Source organism: Scardinius erythrophthalmus (genome assembly GCF_964197995.2).
Source record: "Scardinius erythrophthalmus genome assembly, chromosome: 17".
In the NCBI taxonomy this organism is placed as follows: Eukaryota; Metazoa; Chordata; class Actinopteri; order Cypriniformes; family Leuciscidae; genus Scardinius; species Scardinius erythrophthalmus.
Window position 1 is genome coordinate 40,537,962 of NC_138237.1, and position 18,967 is coordinate 40,556,928.

The 18,967-nt window shown below is 41.3% G+C and overlaps 2 protein-coding genes across 3 annotated transcripts in view; one reads left to right on the plus strand and one right to left on the minus strand.

Annotated features, from left to right (window-relative positions):
- sar1b (secretion associated, Ras related GTPase 1B) overlaps positions 1-12,300 on the plus strand; it is a 37,434-nt gene extending 25,134 nt beyond the window's left edge. Inside the window, exons 4-7 of one of the 2 annotated variants that reach the window (XM_081391030.1) lie at positions 1,313-1,378; positions 1,527-1,630; positions 7,589-7,720; positions 11,277-12,300. In XM_081391030.1, coding sequence (XP_081247156.1) covers positions 1,313-1,378; positions 1,527-1,630; positions 7,589-7,720; positions 11,277-11,393 — 419 coding nt within the window. In that variant the 3' untranslated portion in view covers positions 11,394-12,300. The remainder of the gene's footprint in view (positions 1-1,312; positions 1,379-1,526; positions 1,631-7,588; positions 7,721-11,276) is intronic. The other variant, XM_081391031.1, reaches the window with a different exon arrangement.
- A 5,031-nt stretch (positions 12,301-17,331) lies between these two features.
- Positions 17,332-18,707, minus strand: LOC308706124 (uncharacterized protein; the record flags this gene model as incomplete). The annotated part of the gene is made up of 2 exons (XM_081391503.1): positions 17,332-17,422; positions 17,980-18,707. 2 exons carry the CDS (start codon positions 18,705-18,707, stop codon positions 17,332-17,334), a joined length of 819 nt encoding a protein of 272 aa, XP_081247629.1.
- Positions 18,708-18,967: the final 260 nt, after the last annotated feature.

Below are 18,967 nucleotides of genomic sequence, written 5' to 3' on the forward strand. Positions count from 1 at the left end.
TGCCTAGAGTTCCTCAGGAACACTACACTACCCATCATCCTTAGAGTTCCTCAGGAATGCTACACTACCCATCATGCCTAGAGTTCCTCAGGAATGCTACACTACCCATCATGCCTAGAGTTCCTCAGGAACGCTACACTACCCATCATGCCTAGAATTCCTCAGGAACGCTACACTACCCATCATCCCTAGAGTTCCTCAGGAATACTTCTCTACCCATCATCCCTAGAGTTCCTCATGAACGCTACACTACCCATCATCCCTAGAGTTCCTCAGGAACACTACACTACCCATCATCCCTAGAGTTCCTCAGGAACACTACACTACCCATCATCCCTAGAGTTCCTCAGGAACACTACTCTACCCATCATCCCTAGAGTTCCTCAGGAACACTACACTACCCATCATCCCTAGAGTTCCTCAGGAACACTACACTACCCATCATGCCTAGAGTTCCCCATGAACACTACACTACCCATCATCCCTAGAGTTCCTCAGGAACACTACTCTACCCATCATCCCTAGAGTTCCTCAGGAACACTACACTACCCATCATCCCTAGAGTTCCTCAGGAACACTACACTACCCATCATGCCTAGAGTTCCCCATGAACACTACACTACCCATCATCCCTAGAGTTCCTCAGGAACGCTTCTCTACCCATCATCCCTAGAGTTCCTCAGGGACACTACACTACCCATCATCCCTAGAGTTCCTCAGGAACACTACACTACCCATCATCCTTAGAGTTCCGCAGGAACACTACACTACCCTTCATCCCTAGAGTTCCTCAGAACTACACTACCCATCATCCCTAGAGTTCCCCAGGAACGCTACACTACCCATCATCCCTAGAGTTCCTCAGGAATGCTACACTACCCATCATCCTTAGAGTTCCGCAGGAACACTACACTACCCATCATCCTTAGAGTTCCGCAGGAACACTACACTACCCTTCATCCCTAGAGTTCCTCAGAACTACACTACCCATCATGCCTAGAGTTCCTCAGGGACACTACACTACCCATCATCCCTAGAGTTCCTCAGGAACGCTACACTACCCATCATCCTTAGAGTTCCTCAGGAATGCTACACTACCCATCATGCCTAGAATTCCTCAGGAACGCTACACTACTCATCGTGCCTAGAGTTCCTTAGGAACACTACACTACCCAGCATGCCTAGAGTTCCTCAGGAACACTACACTATGAATGTGTTTACTGAAGTGATTTCTGTCAGATCTGATGTGATGTGTGTGTGTGTGTGTGTGTGTGTGTGTGTGTGTGTGTGTGTGTGTGTGTGTTTCCTTCAGCCTCAGAGGAGTTGACGATCGCTGGCATGACCTTCACTACCTTTGACCTTGGTGGCCACGCTCAGGGTGAGTTGTGTCAGATCCTCTGAGCTCACTGGTGTGTGTGTGTGTGTGTGTGTGTGTGTGTGTGTGTGTGTGTGTGTGTGTGTGTGTGTGTGTGTGTATCAGACCCTCTGAGCTCACGTGTGTGTATGTGTGTGTGTGTTCTCTACAGCTCGGCGCGTGTGGAAGAACTACCTCCCAGCCATTAATGGCATCGTGTTCTTGGTGGACTGCATAGACCACGGCAGACTGGCCGAGTCCAAGACAGAGCTAGACGTGAGCTGATTCATAAATTATTGTTTAAAAAAGTGAATTTATTTTTTTTTTACAATATTGTTATCCACATCCTGTCCAGTGTTGTCCTCCAATCACTGTGCAGTTTAAAGCAATGCAGACTAATGTAGAGAATGTAGACGATGTCCATTCAAACACTGTGTGCAAAATACAGGGTTCAAATATAAACTGCAAAATGTAAAATAAGGGATTAAACTGTAAAATCTGAAAATATAAAATAAGGGTTCAAATATAAACTGCGCAGCATTTGTTCAAATCAATCAAACCCGCAGCCAATCAGAACAGCGTGTGGGCGGAGTCAGCATAATCAAATTCACAAATATTACACCATTTAAACATTATTCAAATTCATAGGCTACTGAGTTACTAAAACAATCTTTGTCAAAGAATACACTGTTTGTTCACAGTTTGAACGTTCTTGTTTCCATTTGTTTAATTTGAAGATCTGAGGTGAATCATCCATTGTTGCTTTTACAGCCTCAAAGCTGGAGCACTAAATGATATTCAGAGTCACATGACACGCTTTTAACATTAAAGGGGTGGTTGATTGCTATTTTAACTTTTTTTCATTTTAAATACTGTGTAATGTTGCTGTTGGTGCATGAACAGTATCTGCAAAGTTGCTGCGCTGAAAGTTCAACGTAAGCGGAGATATCGTCTTTTAAAAATCAGGAAGTTTAATGCCTACAAAAACGACTCGAATGGGACTACAACGAGATACTTCCCGGGTTTTATACGTAACTAACCCATACATTTACATCAACCCTCCCTCCGGAACATGTTCTGCTGTCGAAGAGGAGGAGTTATAGTGGAGAGCTGTAGCCAGTGGCGTACCGGACACCCCCGCAGCCCCCGCGGTGCGTAGGGGCCCCGCCTCTTTGGAGGGCCCCGCCCAGACCCTTCTAAAAGGCGTTCACACACCACATAGGATAGAACGTGTTTTTGCTTTGAAAAACTCAAGACGCGGCAAATGAATTTGAGGTGAATTTAGAATGCCGTGTCATGCTGGAGAAACGGCACGCAAAGTGCAGTGATTTAAAAAGTACATGAAAAACTCTTAATAATGATGAATAATTTTCTAAAACAGCAATCAGGGAAAATCAATTTTCTCTTACATTTGACTTGTCATTAACACTATAGCCTAGTGATGCGCGGGTTGATCCGAAATGAGCGGGTGCCTGCGGTCACCCGCGGTTATGAGTCATCCAAAAATATTTTTAATGTTATTCGGGTCGCGGTCGGTCGGGTCGTTTGAAATAAAGATGCCAATTAAACCTTTGTAATTTATATATTAGACACTATTTTCAATGAAATACATAGGTCTACACTTTATTGGCTGAATAACTGGCAAGAAGTACGATGACGCACGAGCTCAGTCTGGATCAGATGGAGGCGGCAAGAGAAAAGGTGAAGACTGGGGAGTGGAAGCTGTGGGAGTGTGGGAGACATTTGCCGAAATAATGAAAGATGATGACCAAAGTGCTGGTTTTGTCATGTGTACTTCTTGCGATGCTATTTACACATTTGATAGCCACAAAACTGGCACGACCAACCAGGCACGGCGCCAGGATTTCAGTTTTGGATAAGCCAGACCAATTGTGGGTGGGCCTTAAATTAAAAACGTTAAATAAAAAAATAAAAAACGTTATCCAATCACTGCTTAACTTAATAAAAAAAATATTGACAAATATAGCTGTTATTATCTGTGCGTGCGTATACATAATATAGATTTTAATAGCTTGATGCTCTTTAAATATTTTGTTGCATTGTTAAAAGTTTCGGTGCATAGGATGGACCTATCCGCGATCGCTCTCCATGGCTCTGACCGAAGAAGAGCGCTTTGGAATCTCCATTACGCATCATACCTGGGCTGCATTTTCCGAAAATATTGTCTATTAGCGCGCTACGAAGACTCTTAAGGTATAACTTAACTAAAGGTATACTACCACTAATGTATAGGCTATCATTGCTAGGCGTCTTCAGGGCTATATCATCCACTCGCGAGGCAGAGCTGCTGAGAGGCAGAGGCGCTGGCGCCCTCCTAGCCTCGGCGCTGTTTTTGGTAAAACATGATTTTGACGACGTTTTGTTTTATTGAAAACTCTTTTTAAAAGATTTTCGTTTTGTATAAATTGTATCTTAATTTTGATCAATGTTTTATCAATCAATTGTCTACTTTTAAACGAAAATATTCAAACCAAAATAAATAGGCTACTCTCTGATTATGTAATCCAAATGAAATGTGCATTTCTCTCTGGCGTTCATGGCGAGTGCGAATTGTCAACTTCATCTTTGCAGCGACACAGAAAACACCAGTTTATTACTAAACAATTAAATGTCTCCTTGCTAATTTAGACACATTCATAATCATTACTTTAACCGGTTCTTTGTGGCAAGCTTTATGCGTGCGGTCATTACGCTTATTATCCATAGGCTATAGCCTATTTAAGTAGGCTAATTAAATTAATATAAAGGGGCGATTTGTCCACGAATGGCTTAAATGAACAACTACTAGTCGACTAGAAAAAAAAATAATTAGTCGGAGGTAGCCCTTATTCCACATAGGCCTATTTTCGAACCAGCAGGCCATTCTGGGTTGAGCGAGCGACCCTGCGGAATGAGTGAGCAGAGCGGAATAGGTTCAGCTCTCCGCTCACAAGCTCGGAACAAACCCGGACCTCACTGTCTGCTGAACTTGCACAGAAACATCAAAATAGACATAGCCAGCTTTTTAAAATTGTTGTTATAACTAAACATTTAGACTATTTACAAATTATGAGCTTATTGACGATTTTTTATAATTCTTGACAAAATTAGAATAGCCTAGGCTATATTCTTTTTTTTCCCAACGACGCAACGAAGAGCATTTACTACTTTTAAAAAATGCGGGTCAGGAAGCGGGTCGGGTACAATATTTTCTTTTTCTTTTTTTTTGCGGTCCGAGTTGCGGGCGGGTTAGTTTAAAACGTCGGTCGGGTGCGGGTTGTTTATACATTGACCCGCGCATCACTGATAGGCATAGCATCACTGCTGGTGGGAGGGGCCCCGTCGCCTTCTTTGCGGGGGGGCCTCAGAGATGTGCGGTACGCCACTGGCTGTAGCTGTCAGGTCTTCTGTGTTCAGGCTTCCTACAGACGCTGTAGTTCATCAACAATGGTTCAAATTTAAGTTTGATTATGTTCCTGACAATTACAATCGTAGTTTAGCTCTCTGTGCTGCGCATTTATGGAAGACAGCTTCCAGAATCTACACGAGTTCAATGTCGGATTCAACAAGAAACTATTACTACAACATGAAGCAGTTACAGCTTTAAAACCAGAGGCCACAACCTGCAAGTAAGGTTTAATCATTTTAAATGTATTTGCCTGTATAATTTAAGACGTAATGTTTTACTTTTATCAAGGATGTAAAAAAATGCCAGCGCTGGCTTTAGTATATGACAGATGCGTATAAACATTTTGGACCCGAATTTGTACAAATTTTGTAAACGTATTTTCCATGTATACTTTGACGTAATTTTTTTATTTGATCAAGAACGCAAACCAATGCCAAAGCTGTTTGGTTATAGTAGCGAGTTAGTTCGATGCTATTTTGTGTGTACAAGAAACGTGTACAAACTTCAGCTGCTGTTATCACATGTACACCTAAAGAAAACGACAAACTGAGTAAACTACCGGTAAGTGTTGTGAATAGTTAAACGGTTGTTCATTCTATCAATAAAACAATATCTTTAAAAAACGGTATTACTCAGTCATGTATTCAGTTATATCAAATGTTTAATCAGGGGGAAAAGTATCTCAAAAGCTAACAAACAGCAGTAGCATTTTCAAGTAACAGCGTATGGAAATTCTTTGAGAAAATAATAATAAAATAAAATAAATTACCATTCAGAAACGTTTAGTAAGAGCCGTGTTTGCGGAGGTTCTGCTTGACTCTCTTCATCACCGCTCTCTGGGTCTGATTCTGGCTCAAACTGATGAGGCAATATTGACACCATTACATTTGACCGGGTCCGGAGCACATGCAACTGTCGCCCGTAAAGGTAATGGGCGTGAAGATTCCGGACGCAGTTTAGCCAATTACAGCACACCGGCCGAACTAACCAATCTGAGCTCATTGCCTCTTTCTGAGGGAGTGGTTTCATAGAATCAGGAAGTCAACCGGTCGTTCAAATGACAGAGGAGGACGCGGCTTACAATAAAGGTGAAATTTTGGAAAAATAAGGCGTTTTTTAACAAACGAAACACGAAGACATGTTATATCGCAGCCCATAAACACAATCAAGCAAAGAAAAAAGGCAGTAAACCACCCCTTTAAATAAAGCACATAAACAGAACCTGAGATTATCATTGACACACTTTGAGTTTGTTGTTCCAGCTCGACTTCGCAGAAAAGTAGAAACTGTTTCTAGAAACGCCGCGCGTTGCGTTCATATCGGCTCTTGTCTGTAGGCTATATAGTTTTCCTCCCATAGAGCATATTATAAAGAAAAAGCTTAACGTCAATGCAGTAAGACGGTTATTAGGGCTGTCAAACGATTAATCGCGATTAATCGCATCCAAAATAAAAGTTTGTTTTTACATAATACATGTGTGTGTACGGTGTATAATTATTTTCTATATATAAATACACACACATGCATGTATATATTTAAGAAATATTTGCATGTATATAGTGTGTATATATATTTATATTATATATAATTTATATTAAATACTTTATATATAAATAACAAATTGTCTTTAATATATATATGCATGTGTGTGTATTTATATATAGAAAATAATTATACTCCGTACACAGACATAAATTATGTAAACACAAACTTTTATTTTGGATGCGATTAATCGCGATTAATCGTTTGACAGCCCTAACGGTTATATTTAAACTCAGTAGCCAATACACCTTACTGAACATGCAACGCGCTATTGCACGTTAAGCGTTTTATAATGGTTTTCTATTGGTGTTGTTCATAATCTGATGTAATCTGTTTGCCTCTATAAAGTATGCTTTATTAATAAGGTGGGCCTATATTGTGTACTAAATCTGGTGCTTCAATATCACTCACATTAAGCGTCTTAAATGGGGAAGAACGCTTTATTATGCTGCCGTTGTCTGTTTTAGCAGAATACTGCCATCTAGTGGTAGCAGGTTTACTCAGACAGCTGTGTGTGGATCGAGCAAGCGAAACCTGCGAAATGAAAGTCTCAAAATCCAAATGAATCAAATAGGATCGACTCAGAAATGAGTCAATGAATGCACGCATGTCACCTCATCCACAAATACACGTCTTACTTGTTGCATGCACAAATTCTGGCCTACATTAATACAAAATCGAGGTTTTGTATTAACAACTATGTCTCTATTTGTACAAAATGCAGCACATTCATGTGATTTGGGATTTTGCACACACAAGTTGTATTTTATTAGTTTAAATGTAGTGACGCACATTTGTGAATTTGTCAAATAGATGGGTAGTTGTGCACACATTAATAATTAGCACCAGGCCTATTCATTTGTAGTTGTTTGTGTGTGGGTTGTGAAATGCTTAAAAACGGCGAAAAGAAAGTCTCAAAATCCAAATGAATTAAATGAGATCAACTCAGAAAAGACGTCAATGAATGCACGCGTGTCACCTGATCCACACATGCACATCTTCTGTGTTGCATGCGCAAATTATGATACACTAATACAAAGGAAAACATTTGCATTCACAAAAATGTCTCTGTTTGTACAAATTGCTTCACATTCATTCAATTTAGAATTTTGCACACACAAGTTGAAAGGCATGGATTACACATTTCTGTGACATGTATCAAGTTCATTGATAAGTGTGCTTGCATGTGTTAATCATATTGATACTATATTCATCCCATACCTGAGCTGCTGTGTTTAACGCACGTGTGTGTGTGTGTGTGTGTGTGTTGGCCTCAATAACAGGCACTCATGACAGACGAGACCATCGGGAACGTGCCCATCCTGATCCTCGGCAACAAGATCGACAAGCCCGAGGCCATCAGCGAGGAGAAGCTGCGCGAGATCTTCGGCCTGTACGGGCAGACCACAGGCAAGGTACAGTCTCTCACACACACTCACAAACACTCACTCACTCACTCACACACACACACACACACACTCACTCACTCACTCACACTCCTCCTCATCCGCGCTCCTCCACTCATCAGTGTGTTTAATCCGCCGCTGTATCAGCTGTGTGTGCGCGGCGTGACGGACTCTGAGACGCTGACCCTGATGGAGACGAGGAGCTCATGTTGAGGCTGTTCCTGCAGATGTGTGTCCTGTCGCTTTAAATGCTTGAGCTGGTTAAAGCAGGACAGACTCTGATTGGCTGTCCGTGTTTTTATTTCTCATTCCTGCGATATTACTGTATGGTCATCATTATAGTTGTGCTGTGGACTCGGCTCTCCTAATACTCTCAGCAGGATCATCCATGTGACCAAACACACGACACCATCTCAATCCCACAATAGGTCGATGTCACGGAAAAATTGAAGGCCGGAAGTACGTCTTTTAGTAGGGATACGGCTCTTCCGGTTAGCTTTTTACAGTGGTGGAGTCCGATAGATTCCGCTGGACCAAATCTCTCCGCATCCTCCCTGAAGTCACATATGACGATGTGGTTCGGATGGTAAATGAAAACTCTGTGGAAAGTGGAAACGTCAAAACTGAGGAAAGGGTACACTAGGATTGTGGGTAGTGTAGTTTTTTTTTCATAAGATCGCAGATAAAACATGTTTTTCTTAAAACAAGGTTGATTTCATACGAACTTGTAGCTTCTACAGGAGCAAAAACCTTCGTTTCACAACCTCATAGCTCCTGGTCAGTCTACCTCGGGTGGTTTAGACATTATGGCTGATAATCTAAATCCTTATCGAGAAATACTGTTGACCGGAAGTTCTGAATCCCTACTCCGCGTTCCGGAAGCAGGAAGTGTGACATATCCCTCGCCACTGCAGTCTGTGGTGTCTCGGCATAACATTGACCACGTGTGCTGAGAGTCGCATGAAAATAAGACGTTTCTTTGATAATGCACTTTTCACTCCCAGGAGCTTTAACACATCCTCATTCACACGGGAATAGCGGAGCTCCTGTTCCGGGATGACGACTGTAGGTCAGGAAGTGGTCCGGCTCGATGAGAGCTATACATGTAACCCCCACTTAAGTCACAAGGTGGCGCTACTGAGCCTGTTCCTCAGCTCTGGCCCATGTCTAGTGTCTCTCACTCTGTGTGCTGTAATGCAGTGCTGGGATTGGACAGAGCGAGTGATGCTGAGAAGACACCGATGTGTCCAGCTTTCATTCGTTTCATTTGACCCGGAAATATATGTTCATCAGAGGACTTGTGTTGCACTCGAACCATGAATACACACACACACACACACACACACACACACACACACACACACACACACACAAAATAATGGATTCCAGGAGTTTCAGGAAATTCGAAAACGTAACACGTCCTTCCCCCTCGGCTAGATCTGACCCCCTGAGGAATGAGGAATGCTTCTGTACACATAGAAAACCTAAACATGCTCAACATTCAAACTAAAAATGCTAAAACATTACCAAAAAAAAGATTTTATAATGTCTATGTGTATCTGAATGCACACTGAGGAGGACCCAGAGGAACAGCTCATATAGCACATGTCACTCTGCGTATTGGCACATCCGGTCTTCATTGGCATGTGTCACTGACATCGCGACACACTGACACTGACTGACACCGAGTCGCGGAACATGTCACCGTGTTGCGACACCTGCAGTAGTGACTTGACGTCACATGACCATGACAGTGACGTGCCATTGGCTTCTGTGTGTCAGATGCCATGTCACTTAATGTTAAAACTGCTACTGGCCATAAGCCCATCTAGAGTCAGGAAATATCATCTGATATTATTATTATCCACAAGAGCTCAAAGACACTCAATGTCAGATATGTAGAGCTGAATTAAAAGGTTATGTATGAAATTGAGTTAATTTGAATTTAAGTGGAAAGAATGTGAGAAATGTGCTTAAATAATTATTTATTTATTATTTATTAATCAAATCTAGTCATTTAAAGATAAATTAAATAAAAAATAAAAAAATCTCCCAAAAAATTGCATTAAAAAATATTATCAAAATGAAATAAAATAAGCTTTCTTGACAAAAAATGAAGTATAATTTTTGGCAGGGGTGGCTCCAGAGAATTTTTAAGGCATGTGTTGAGGAGGTGCTAGATCATTGACAGGGGGAGCTGCGCAATTATAGGCTATAGATATATAGATAGATAGAGGTATATAGCCTACTATTAATAAATGAGCAAAACTTGGCCACTAAATATATAATATTCAATTATTTTAATGTTCACAATTAAAGTTTTAATTGTATTAAATTGAAGAAGAGCAACATTCAGCATTCAATCAAATATTCTAAAAGACTTATTAATAATAATAATGTTATTTCAACATAATATCTCATTATTTTGACATATGTGTGCGTGCAACAAGCAAGATGTGCATTTGTAAATCCGGTGACACGCGTACATTGATTTTTATTAATAAACTAGTGTTTTCTGACAGTGTCGACTGCAAAGATGAAGTTGACGATCGCCATATTCGTAGTGAACGCGCCTGTAGAGAGAAATGCACATCATGGATTACATAATCAGAGAGTAGCCTTTTACTTTTCGTTTTTAATGATTTCGTTAAAATACATTTCAAGCTTTGTGTATTTGATGTATTTCTCATGTCTGTGCGAGGCATACACTGAGTTTAATTATATTGTCTGTTATATTTGCTTCTTATTTATTGAATCCAGGCAATTGGTTGATGAAAAATTGATTAAAATTAAGATACAATTTATACAAAACGAAATTCACTTTAAAGAAAGGTTTTCTACAAAACAAAACTTGAAGTGGTCAAAATCATGTCTGACCCACTCCATGTCTCTTGATATATTGCGCATCCTATCTTACTCGTGCTGTTCACTTTTCATAATCAGCAAAGATGGAAAAAAATAACATTATAATATTTTAACAAATATGAAACTAAATGCGCTTATTTAATGGCTACAACAGTGTAGTAGGCCTACAGACTCTCTATTTGAACACATTGCTGCACATTCATTTAATTCTGAATTTTGCACACACAAGTTGAAAGGCATTTGTTCAAATCAAGTTCACGAATAATTGTATGTGCATTTATTAATCATTATGATACTAAAATCATAAAGTAGGCTATGCTATGTACAAAAAATCAGACGAGCCCAGAATATGAACGCACCGTTTAATTACACGTTAAGCATTTTCCTCCCATAGAAAACCATTATAAGAACGCTTAATGTGGCTTAGAATGTCCCCTTATGTAGAAATAACGACTTGTGTCGAAATAACCAGATAAGTTTTGTATTCATAGAATACAGCCTGAATATAATTGCTTCCAGAAATGAAGTTGGGGGTGCTATCGGGGCGCTTTGGTCTTTCTTGGGGGTGCTGAAGCTCCTGCTAGCCCCTCCCTAGCGCCGCCCATGATTCCAGGGCTTCAGGTGATTTTGACCCACGAAGGAAAAATGAGGATTGATGATAAAGGTCCTGATGTGTGTGTGTGTGTGTGTGTCTCCGCAGGGCACCATCGCAGTGAAGGATCTGAACACGCGGCCGCTGGAGGTCTTCATGTGCAGTGTGTTGAAGAGACAGGGTTACGGAGAGGGCTTCCGCTGGCTCTCACAGTACATCGACTAGAGGAACACACACACACACACACACACACACACACACACACACACACACACACACACACTGCTTTCTCACATTCCTTCTTACCCAAATCAGAAACTAGCAGTGATTCTGCACATGGACTCGATTCACAGCAGCGCGTCAGCTCTCTCGACTCTGATTGGATGTTTCCTCCGCCGGTCTTCTGTTCATCAGTAAATGATTCTTCACGTGTCCTCGCATACACAGGAAGTGCTCTGACCTCTCCTGCGTGTCACTTCCTGTGGGTCGAGGCTTTGAGATGAAGTGGTGGCTGCTGATTGGCAGTCCGCTGATGTGGCCGTCTTCAGCATATCTGTCTGTTCTCCCCCGGGTCCTCCTCCACACCGCTGTGACCGACAGACCGTAGATGATGTTGTGTTAATGTGAGACTGGGAAGCTGTGTGACATCACTCACACACACACGATTATGCTAATGTCGAGTAACACACACACACACGTCTAACAGAGCTTGCCTTGATCAGAAGCGTCGAGGACAGCTATTAATCGGTGACATGGACAAATGTAATTTATGTAAATGCCGTATATGGTTTTTTAAAGCTGTCCTTGAATAGCTCTTAATTTGAATAAGATGAAACGTTATGCATGCCTTGTTCATGATGATTATTAATCATTTCTGTTAGTGTTTTTTTAAGGAAACACCAATAACATAGTGTAAAGCATCCAGATGCCCCGGTGTGTGTGTGGAGTCGCGGTGGAATGGCACACACATGCGTTTACTCTGTGCTGTCCCAGCATGCATCACTGCCGTTCCCCCGCTCCATCTGTGACGGATCAGCTGTTTCCATCAGAACATGTAATAAATGTTTGCAGTTAAAGCCAGACATGTTGAGTTCACTTCTTTTGCTGGATGGAATAAATCATTTGGATGTCAGTTTTTGGTCGTCTTTACACACACACACACACACACACACACACACACACAGACACACACACACACACACACAGAGAGAGAGAGAGAAGAGGACCTGCACACACACGAGGCTCTCCTGCAGTAACACACCAGTGAATATATACATGTACACATCTCTGAGACTGATCAGCTGACCTCAGTGCCGCTGTTACGGAGCAACTACTAATGCTTTTATTACTTATTTCAGTTTATCTTTTCTATAGAAGTAGTTAGGGTTAGGGTAGATGAGTAGTTTATATGCTAGAGGTAGGGTATGTAAGGTAGGGAAGGCAATTCCAGAAAGATGCTAGCAATAGCAACTAAGCTAGCTTTGAAAGCATTAGATCCCACCTAACGCCACGCTGAACATTTCCTTACACAAACATAGAGCAACCTAAGTAACATCAGCTTTTAACTGTCAAATCATTGACTGAGAATAATAAAGGTACAGAACTTCCATCATGTATTATGAAGGACAATCACTGATGAAGTTTCAGTGAACTCTTCCTATCTTCTGGTTATTAGTTAGATTCCCCCAGTGGTGCTCATGCTAACCCTTCGATGGCTCAGTCAGAGAGCTGTGTGTGTATCAAGCGCTTCACTCCTCCTCATCAGCTGTAATCTCTGAGGTGTGCAGAGCTCTTCTTACACCTGTAGATGGCGCTAAACCAGCAGCTCCTGATCACTTATTATACAGTTACAGCCCACATTGTTTTTAATTTAATTTATTTATTTAGAAAAAACAGGGACAGCGTACAATAAACATTAACCTCAAGGGGAGAGATGCATAGTACCAGGTTTTAGCTCAAGAGCTAATTTCCACCCGTAGTCCCTGGGCAGGCTGATGTTATAATAAAATACATAATACATCATACATACATGAATAATGAAATTTACATTGACCAAATAAATAATTAAAGTCTTCATATGCACAACAATCAGATCTTCACACCTTTCATTAACTCTGGTCTACTCTTATAGAACACGTACTTACCCCCCCACACACACACACACACACCTCCGGGTCACATGTGGGTGCAAATTTGATTTGACACAAGCCATTTCTTTGCCAGGCGTGAGAATGTATAAAAGGTTGTGCTTCTTATCAGGGGCGCCACTATCAATTTTGGGCCCTATGAAAGAATATGAGGTTGGGCCCCCTACCGCACCCATTCCGTTAATAAAATTGATCTCTGGGGCCCCCAAAAGTGCCTGGGCCCTTAGAATCGTCCTAACTTTCCCCCCCCTTAGCGGCGCCCCTGCTTCTTATCAGCTCTGTAGGCAACATATTCCACTGACGAGCGGCCACACAAGAAAAGGCAGAGTTTCCAAATGCTGTCCGACGTTTAAGGATTCTACATTCGCCTCGCACTGTTGATCTAGTGGCTCGAGCTGTTGTTTCAGAGCCCAAAGATATAAACTCTTTTAGTGGAGGAGCAGCGGTATCATGAAGGATCTTATACATCAAACACAAATTTGTGTGGATAATCAGATTTTCAAAGCTGAGAAATTTGTGTTTTACTAGGATATGACAGTGATGGAATCGTCTGCCTTTCTTATCGTGAATCTTTAAAGAAGTTTTATATAATGACTCAAGTGGCCTGAGGACAGATTTACAAGCCTGTGACCAACTTGTCATACAATAAAGAAAATGTGGAACAATCATTGCATTTAGATAGGCTCCTGAGGCCTTGATTGTAAGGGAATTTCGAATGCATCTGAACTGTGCCATATTAAATTTAATTGTATTTGATTTTTTTTTTTGTGCCTTTTAAAGCCTAAATTTGGTTCCAATATAACACCTAAATATTTTACCTGATCTGGATTTGAAATGATTTGTCCATCAATTAAAATCTTAGGGCAGTTTTGTATTTTATAACGATTTGTAAAAAACATCGAAACAGTCTTGTCTAGATTTAAGGTGAGGCATGATTTTTTCAGCCACAGAGAAACTTTCTTCATCTCTTTGGTCAGTTTTTGAGCAACTTCTTCCGCAGTTTTACCATGTGCATATAGCACCGTATCATCAGCATACATAATAATTTTTCTCTTACACACAGTTGGCACCACCTCTGACTCATATTCTCAATCTTTCTATTGTCACTTATATGGAAATGGTTCTTTGTTCTTCCGTTTAAAGGTGGAGATCCCACACACCCAAATAATTACCGTCCATGTCTAAGCTGTCAGTTCTGGCTAAAGTCCTTGAAACTTTTGTCAGCAATCAATTGTAGGACTTTCCATATGTTAATAATACACTGTCTGGTTTTCAATCTAATTTTAGGAAATAACATAGTACAACTACAGCAGCCGTAAAAGTATTATGACTTAACTGAGTCTGTGGACAGAAAGCAACACTGCAGTGTTATTCACTGATCTATCAAAGCCTTAGATACGGTCGATCATACCTTACTGATACACCGCCTCATCCACGCTGAACATCAGTACGGGAGACCCTCAAGGCTGTGTGCTTCTGTGCTCTCTGTATACTCATGACTGCACACCATCTTATGACACTAACAGCATTATTAAACTGTGCTGACGCCTCGACTGCCGGGCTGATCACCGGTGGAGAGGAGGTACAGAGGCTGACGGTGTGGTGCACAGATAATAACCTTACTCGAAACATTAATAAAACAAAAGAACTCAGTATTGATTTCAGGAAGAAACAGATCGTTCACACGCCACTGTATATCAACGGGGAGATAGCAGAGAGAGCGTCTAGCTTCACATTTTTGGGCACACACATCTCTAAGGACCTTTCATGGACTACAAACACCACAGCGTTAGTCAAGACGGCACAAAAGCGGCTGTATTTCTTAAGAATGCTGAGGAGAATAAACCTGTCACAACGGCTCTTGGTGTCATTCTACCGCTGTCCCGCTGAAAGAGTCCTCGCACATGCAGTGCTGGTGTGGTGTGGAGGAAGCTCGGCCGCTGATGAGAAGGGCTTGCGGAGAGTACTAAAGACCGCACAGAACATCACACAACAAACACCACCTGCCCTGGATGACATGTTTACCTCTCGATGTCTGCAGAAAACACTCTGAAGGATCCGCATCACCCAGCCATCGCTTAAACACTACAGGTCTATCAGATCACACACAACGAGTCTCATGAACAGCTTCTGTCCCAAAGCTATCACGATAATGAACCATGAACTGAAAATACATCCCCAAACCATCATCATCACAACAACACATTCCTGACACACAAGATAACTTATGCGAAACACTACGAGCACTTTATTTATTTATGAGCAATATTGCAATGATTGCAAACTCCTCAAGATGGGTGGTGACCATGGTGGCCATTTAGAAGTCGGCCATCTTGGATACAACTTTTGTTTTTTCAATAGGAAGAGGGCCATGTGATCATGAGTTATTTAAAAGTGTGTGAAGAGTGGGAGAACAGGGTTGCATTGACAATCCAACACAATGGGCAGCACATTGAACACATTTTATAAGTGGTCAGAAACTTGTAAATAACTCATGAACGAATAAAGTTACATTGAAACCAAGCACACCATTGTTTTTCTTGTGACGTTACCAATAAGTTTGATGTGTCACATGGCCCTCTTCCTATTGAAAAAACAAAATTTGTATCCAAGATGGCCGACTTCTAAATGGCCACCATGGTCACCACCCATCTTGAGGAGTTTGCCCCCTCACATATACTAATGTCAAGTCAAGTCAAGTCATCTTCATTTATATAGCGCTTTTAACAATGTAGATTGTCTCAAAGCAGCTTTACAGAGATAAGCGTATAATTTAAGGTAACAGATTGTTTCGGCTTTAAGCAGAGTTAAGTTATTTCCATCTAAAGTTAGTTTTGTTTGATTTGCTTCCGTCGCAACGATCACTTGTTATTAAATTAGGGGCCGCTAAGACGACACCATTCTCTCTACACAGACTTTAAACGCGAACCTGTGAGAAACGCTGATGGCGGTCACATGCGCATTTAGAATGGGTTCTATAGTTATGTGCGTTAGAATATACGCAGGTTTGGAATTCCCTACAAGCCACAAGCAGGACTTTAATATCACCAACCATTCCCATGTTATTACGGTGTATCCATATAAATGGCCCACCCTGTACAATGACAAATAAAGAAATCTAATCTAATAAGTATTGGATTATCTAAACATGCCATTGGTTGGTGTAATAACGATCCCTCAAGCAGAGCTCAGTGTGTTCAGGCAGAAGGGTTTATAAAGGTGTGCCACAGGGCTCTGTCCCAGGACCACTCCTGTTTACTCTATATATCAATAATACTGATCATAATGTTCATAACGCACGTTCACTGTCACGCTGATGATACAGGTATATATAGTTCAGCATCCACACCCAGTCTGGCTCTCACCCACTGCAGCTTGCGTTTAATATTGTTCAAGGCAAATTATTTGAACTAAAACTAGTTTTAAATGCTGATAAAACAAAACTTATGTTGTTTTCTATACAAAATCCATAATCTTCCTTCAGTCACTACTTCCCAAGGTTCGGAGATTGAGTGTAATTGATGACGCTCTCTCCTCTGTCCCTCATGTTCAGCAACTGGTGAAAGGTTTGAAGTAAAAATAAAATAAGTTGCTGCCACTTTTATGTCTGTAATAGATTATGGTGAAGTCATATACATGCATCTTCTCAGTGTGTATATGCTCTGGACTCTGTTCATCAGTGCACTGAGGTTCATGGACCGTAACACTTGCTTAAACGCTCTTGTGTGTGTGTGTGTCTCCATCATATCCCCTGTTCTGCCCAACCTGCCTCTCATATACAGATGCTTCAACTTGTATTGCTTTTTCTTTTTCCCATTGTTTATACATTTTGAATGATTTATCCTGTTGTTTGCTCATTTTCATAAAAGTGTTGCTTTTTTGTTGCAACAAAGCAGATAAAACAATGGAGAAGGCAGTTAGCTGATCTTTAAATGTAGGCTCTAGTTTACGACTCTCTGTTCAGTGCCAGAATATAATTTGGAAGATGTTTTTCCAATTTCCAAACAGAGAGATGTTTAAAGTTCACAGATGTTCATAGCAGCCAGATTGACAACTCTGAGCTGAGGAGTGTGAGCGGATGAAGACGAGCAGATCTGGAGTTTATATCTGTGAGCGTGGACACAGTTTACTCTTCATGAAGATCACAGCACTGCTCTGATAGCTTGTGTTTAAGAGAGTCTACTAATGTCAGAGACTTGTTTTTACTGAAAACAAAGTGTACTCCTTTGTGTAAGAATTTGCACATATATTAAAGATTCATGCATATTTTTATTGAGATTTTTGTTTTTGTATACAAATCAAACGAAAAAATAAAATTAAGCAACTGTTAATTACAGATAAGAGATAAGAGTCTTTATTTTATGTTAGAAAGCTTGTAGGTTAGTAAGAGCTCCAAGTACAATCACAATCAACTTTGCAAAGTCCTGCTTTAGTTAATCATAGCTTCATTAATCATAGGGCACAATATACTGTATTAATTTGACAACATTTTCCGTATTTAATTGTGCTTTGAATTTTACACTGCATTGCATTGTGTTTTATAGTTAACAGAAATGTCGGTACATTAATGGATAATGTCCCGGTAATGAGAGGCCAGTTCTTTTTCTGTTATTTTACAAACTTATTTCTTACAGTATACTATACATTGTAAACCATCTATGCACAATTTTTGCAAACAGTAATCCCAGTGGTCTTCATAATCCGTGTAGCACCACAGGTCACTATACCCATGGTATCCACACCTGTGATCAGGCCTGCAGGTTTGGCCGTTCACAGTAGAGTAGCAGTCATCAGAAGTACAGCACTCGTCAGAATTGCCTTCATCATCTGTGTAGCACCACATATAACCCTCATCATATCTGGCACAGGCATGGTCGCTGCGGCAGTACTTCCCGTTTTTAGCTTTACTGTTCCGGAGCGGAGGACTGCAGTGATCCCAGCCATCTTTAATGTAACCACGATCAGTCTTACACCAGTAGTAGTCCTCGCCGTATGTGGCGCAGAGGTGATCATCCTTGCATCTCTCTCCATTAGCCGTGACGAGTGAGTACCGCGGTGAGCACTCTATCAGCCTCCGGCCTGAGGTACACCTGTAGCTCTTGAGATCGGGCCGGTACAGGCCGGGAGAGGAGCAGCAGGGCTTGGCTTTATCTCCTGAGGAGCACCGACAGCCGTATCTGGACTCTGAGACGCTTGAGCAGGGCGACCCATCAGCTGCAGTCTTCTGCTTCTCTGGGACCAACAGGCATTCAACAGCATCCGACCCCTCGGATACCTCCCTCTTTCTGAGCTCATCATGCACATATTTCCTTACTGGTCTGAGATCAGTTATAAGACAAGCACGTCCAGCAGCAGCCTTCAGATCCTCAGCCACAGTATAGTAAGTGTCCATGCTGTCAAAGGCTAATCTCTTTCAGCTCGACTTTCTGGCTGTAATTGCCGATGGCCCTTTTCACGTCATCAAACATGAACCGTGGAAACATTATTTGGACTCCCTGTTTCACTGATTGTATTAATAATTTTACCATGTTTAATGTATCATCATCACCAAAACAAGCATCTGCAAAAATAGAAACTCTCCGTGGAGTTCCTGAGCGCTGACTGTAGAGTGTGCTGAGCTGATACTCCAGGTCTGAGACACTCATCGGGTTT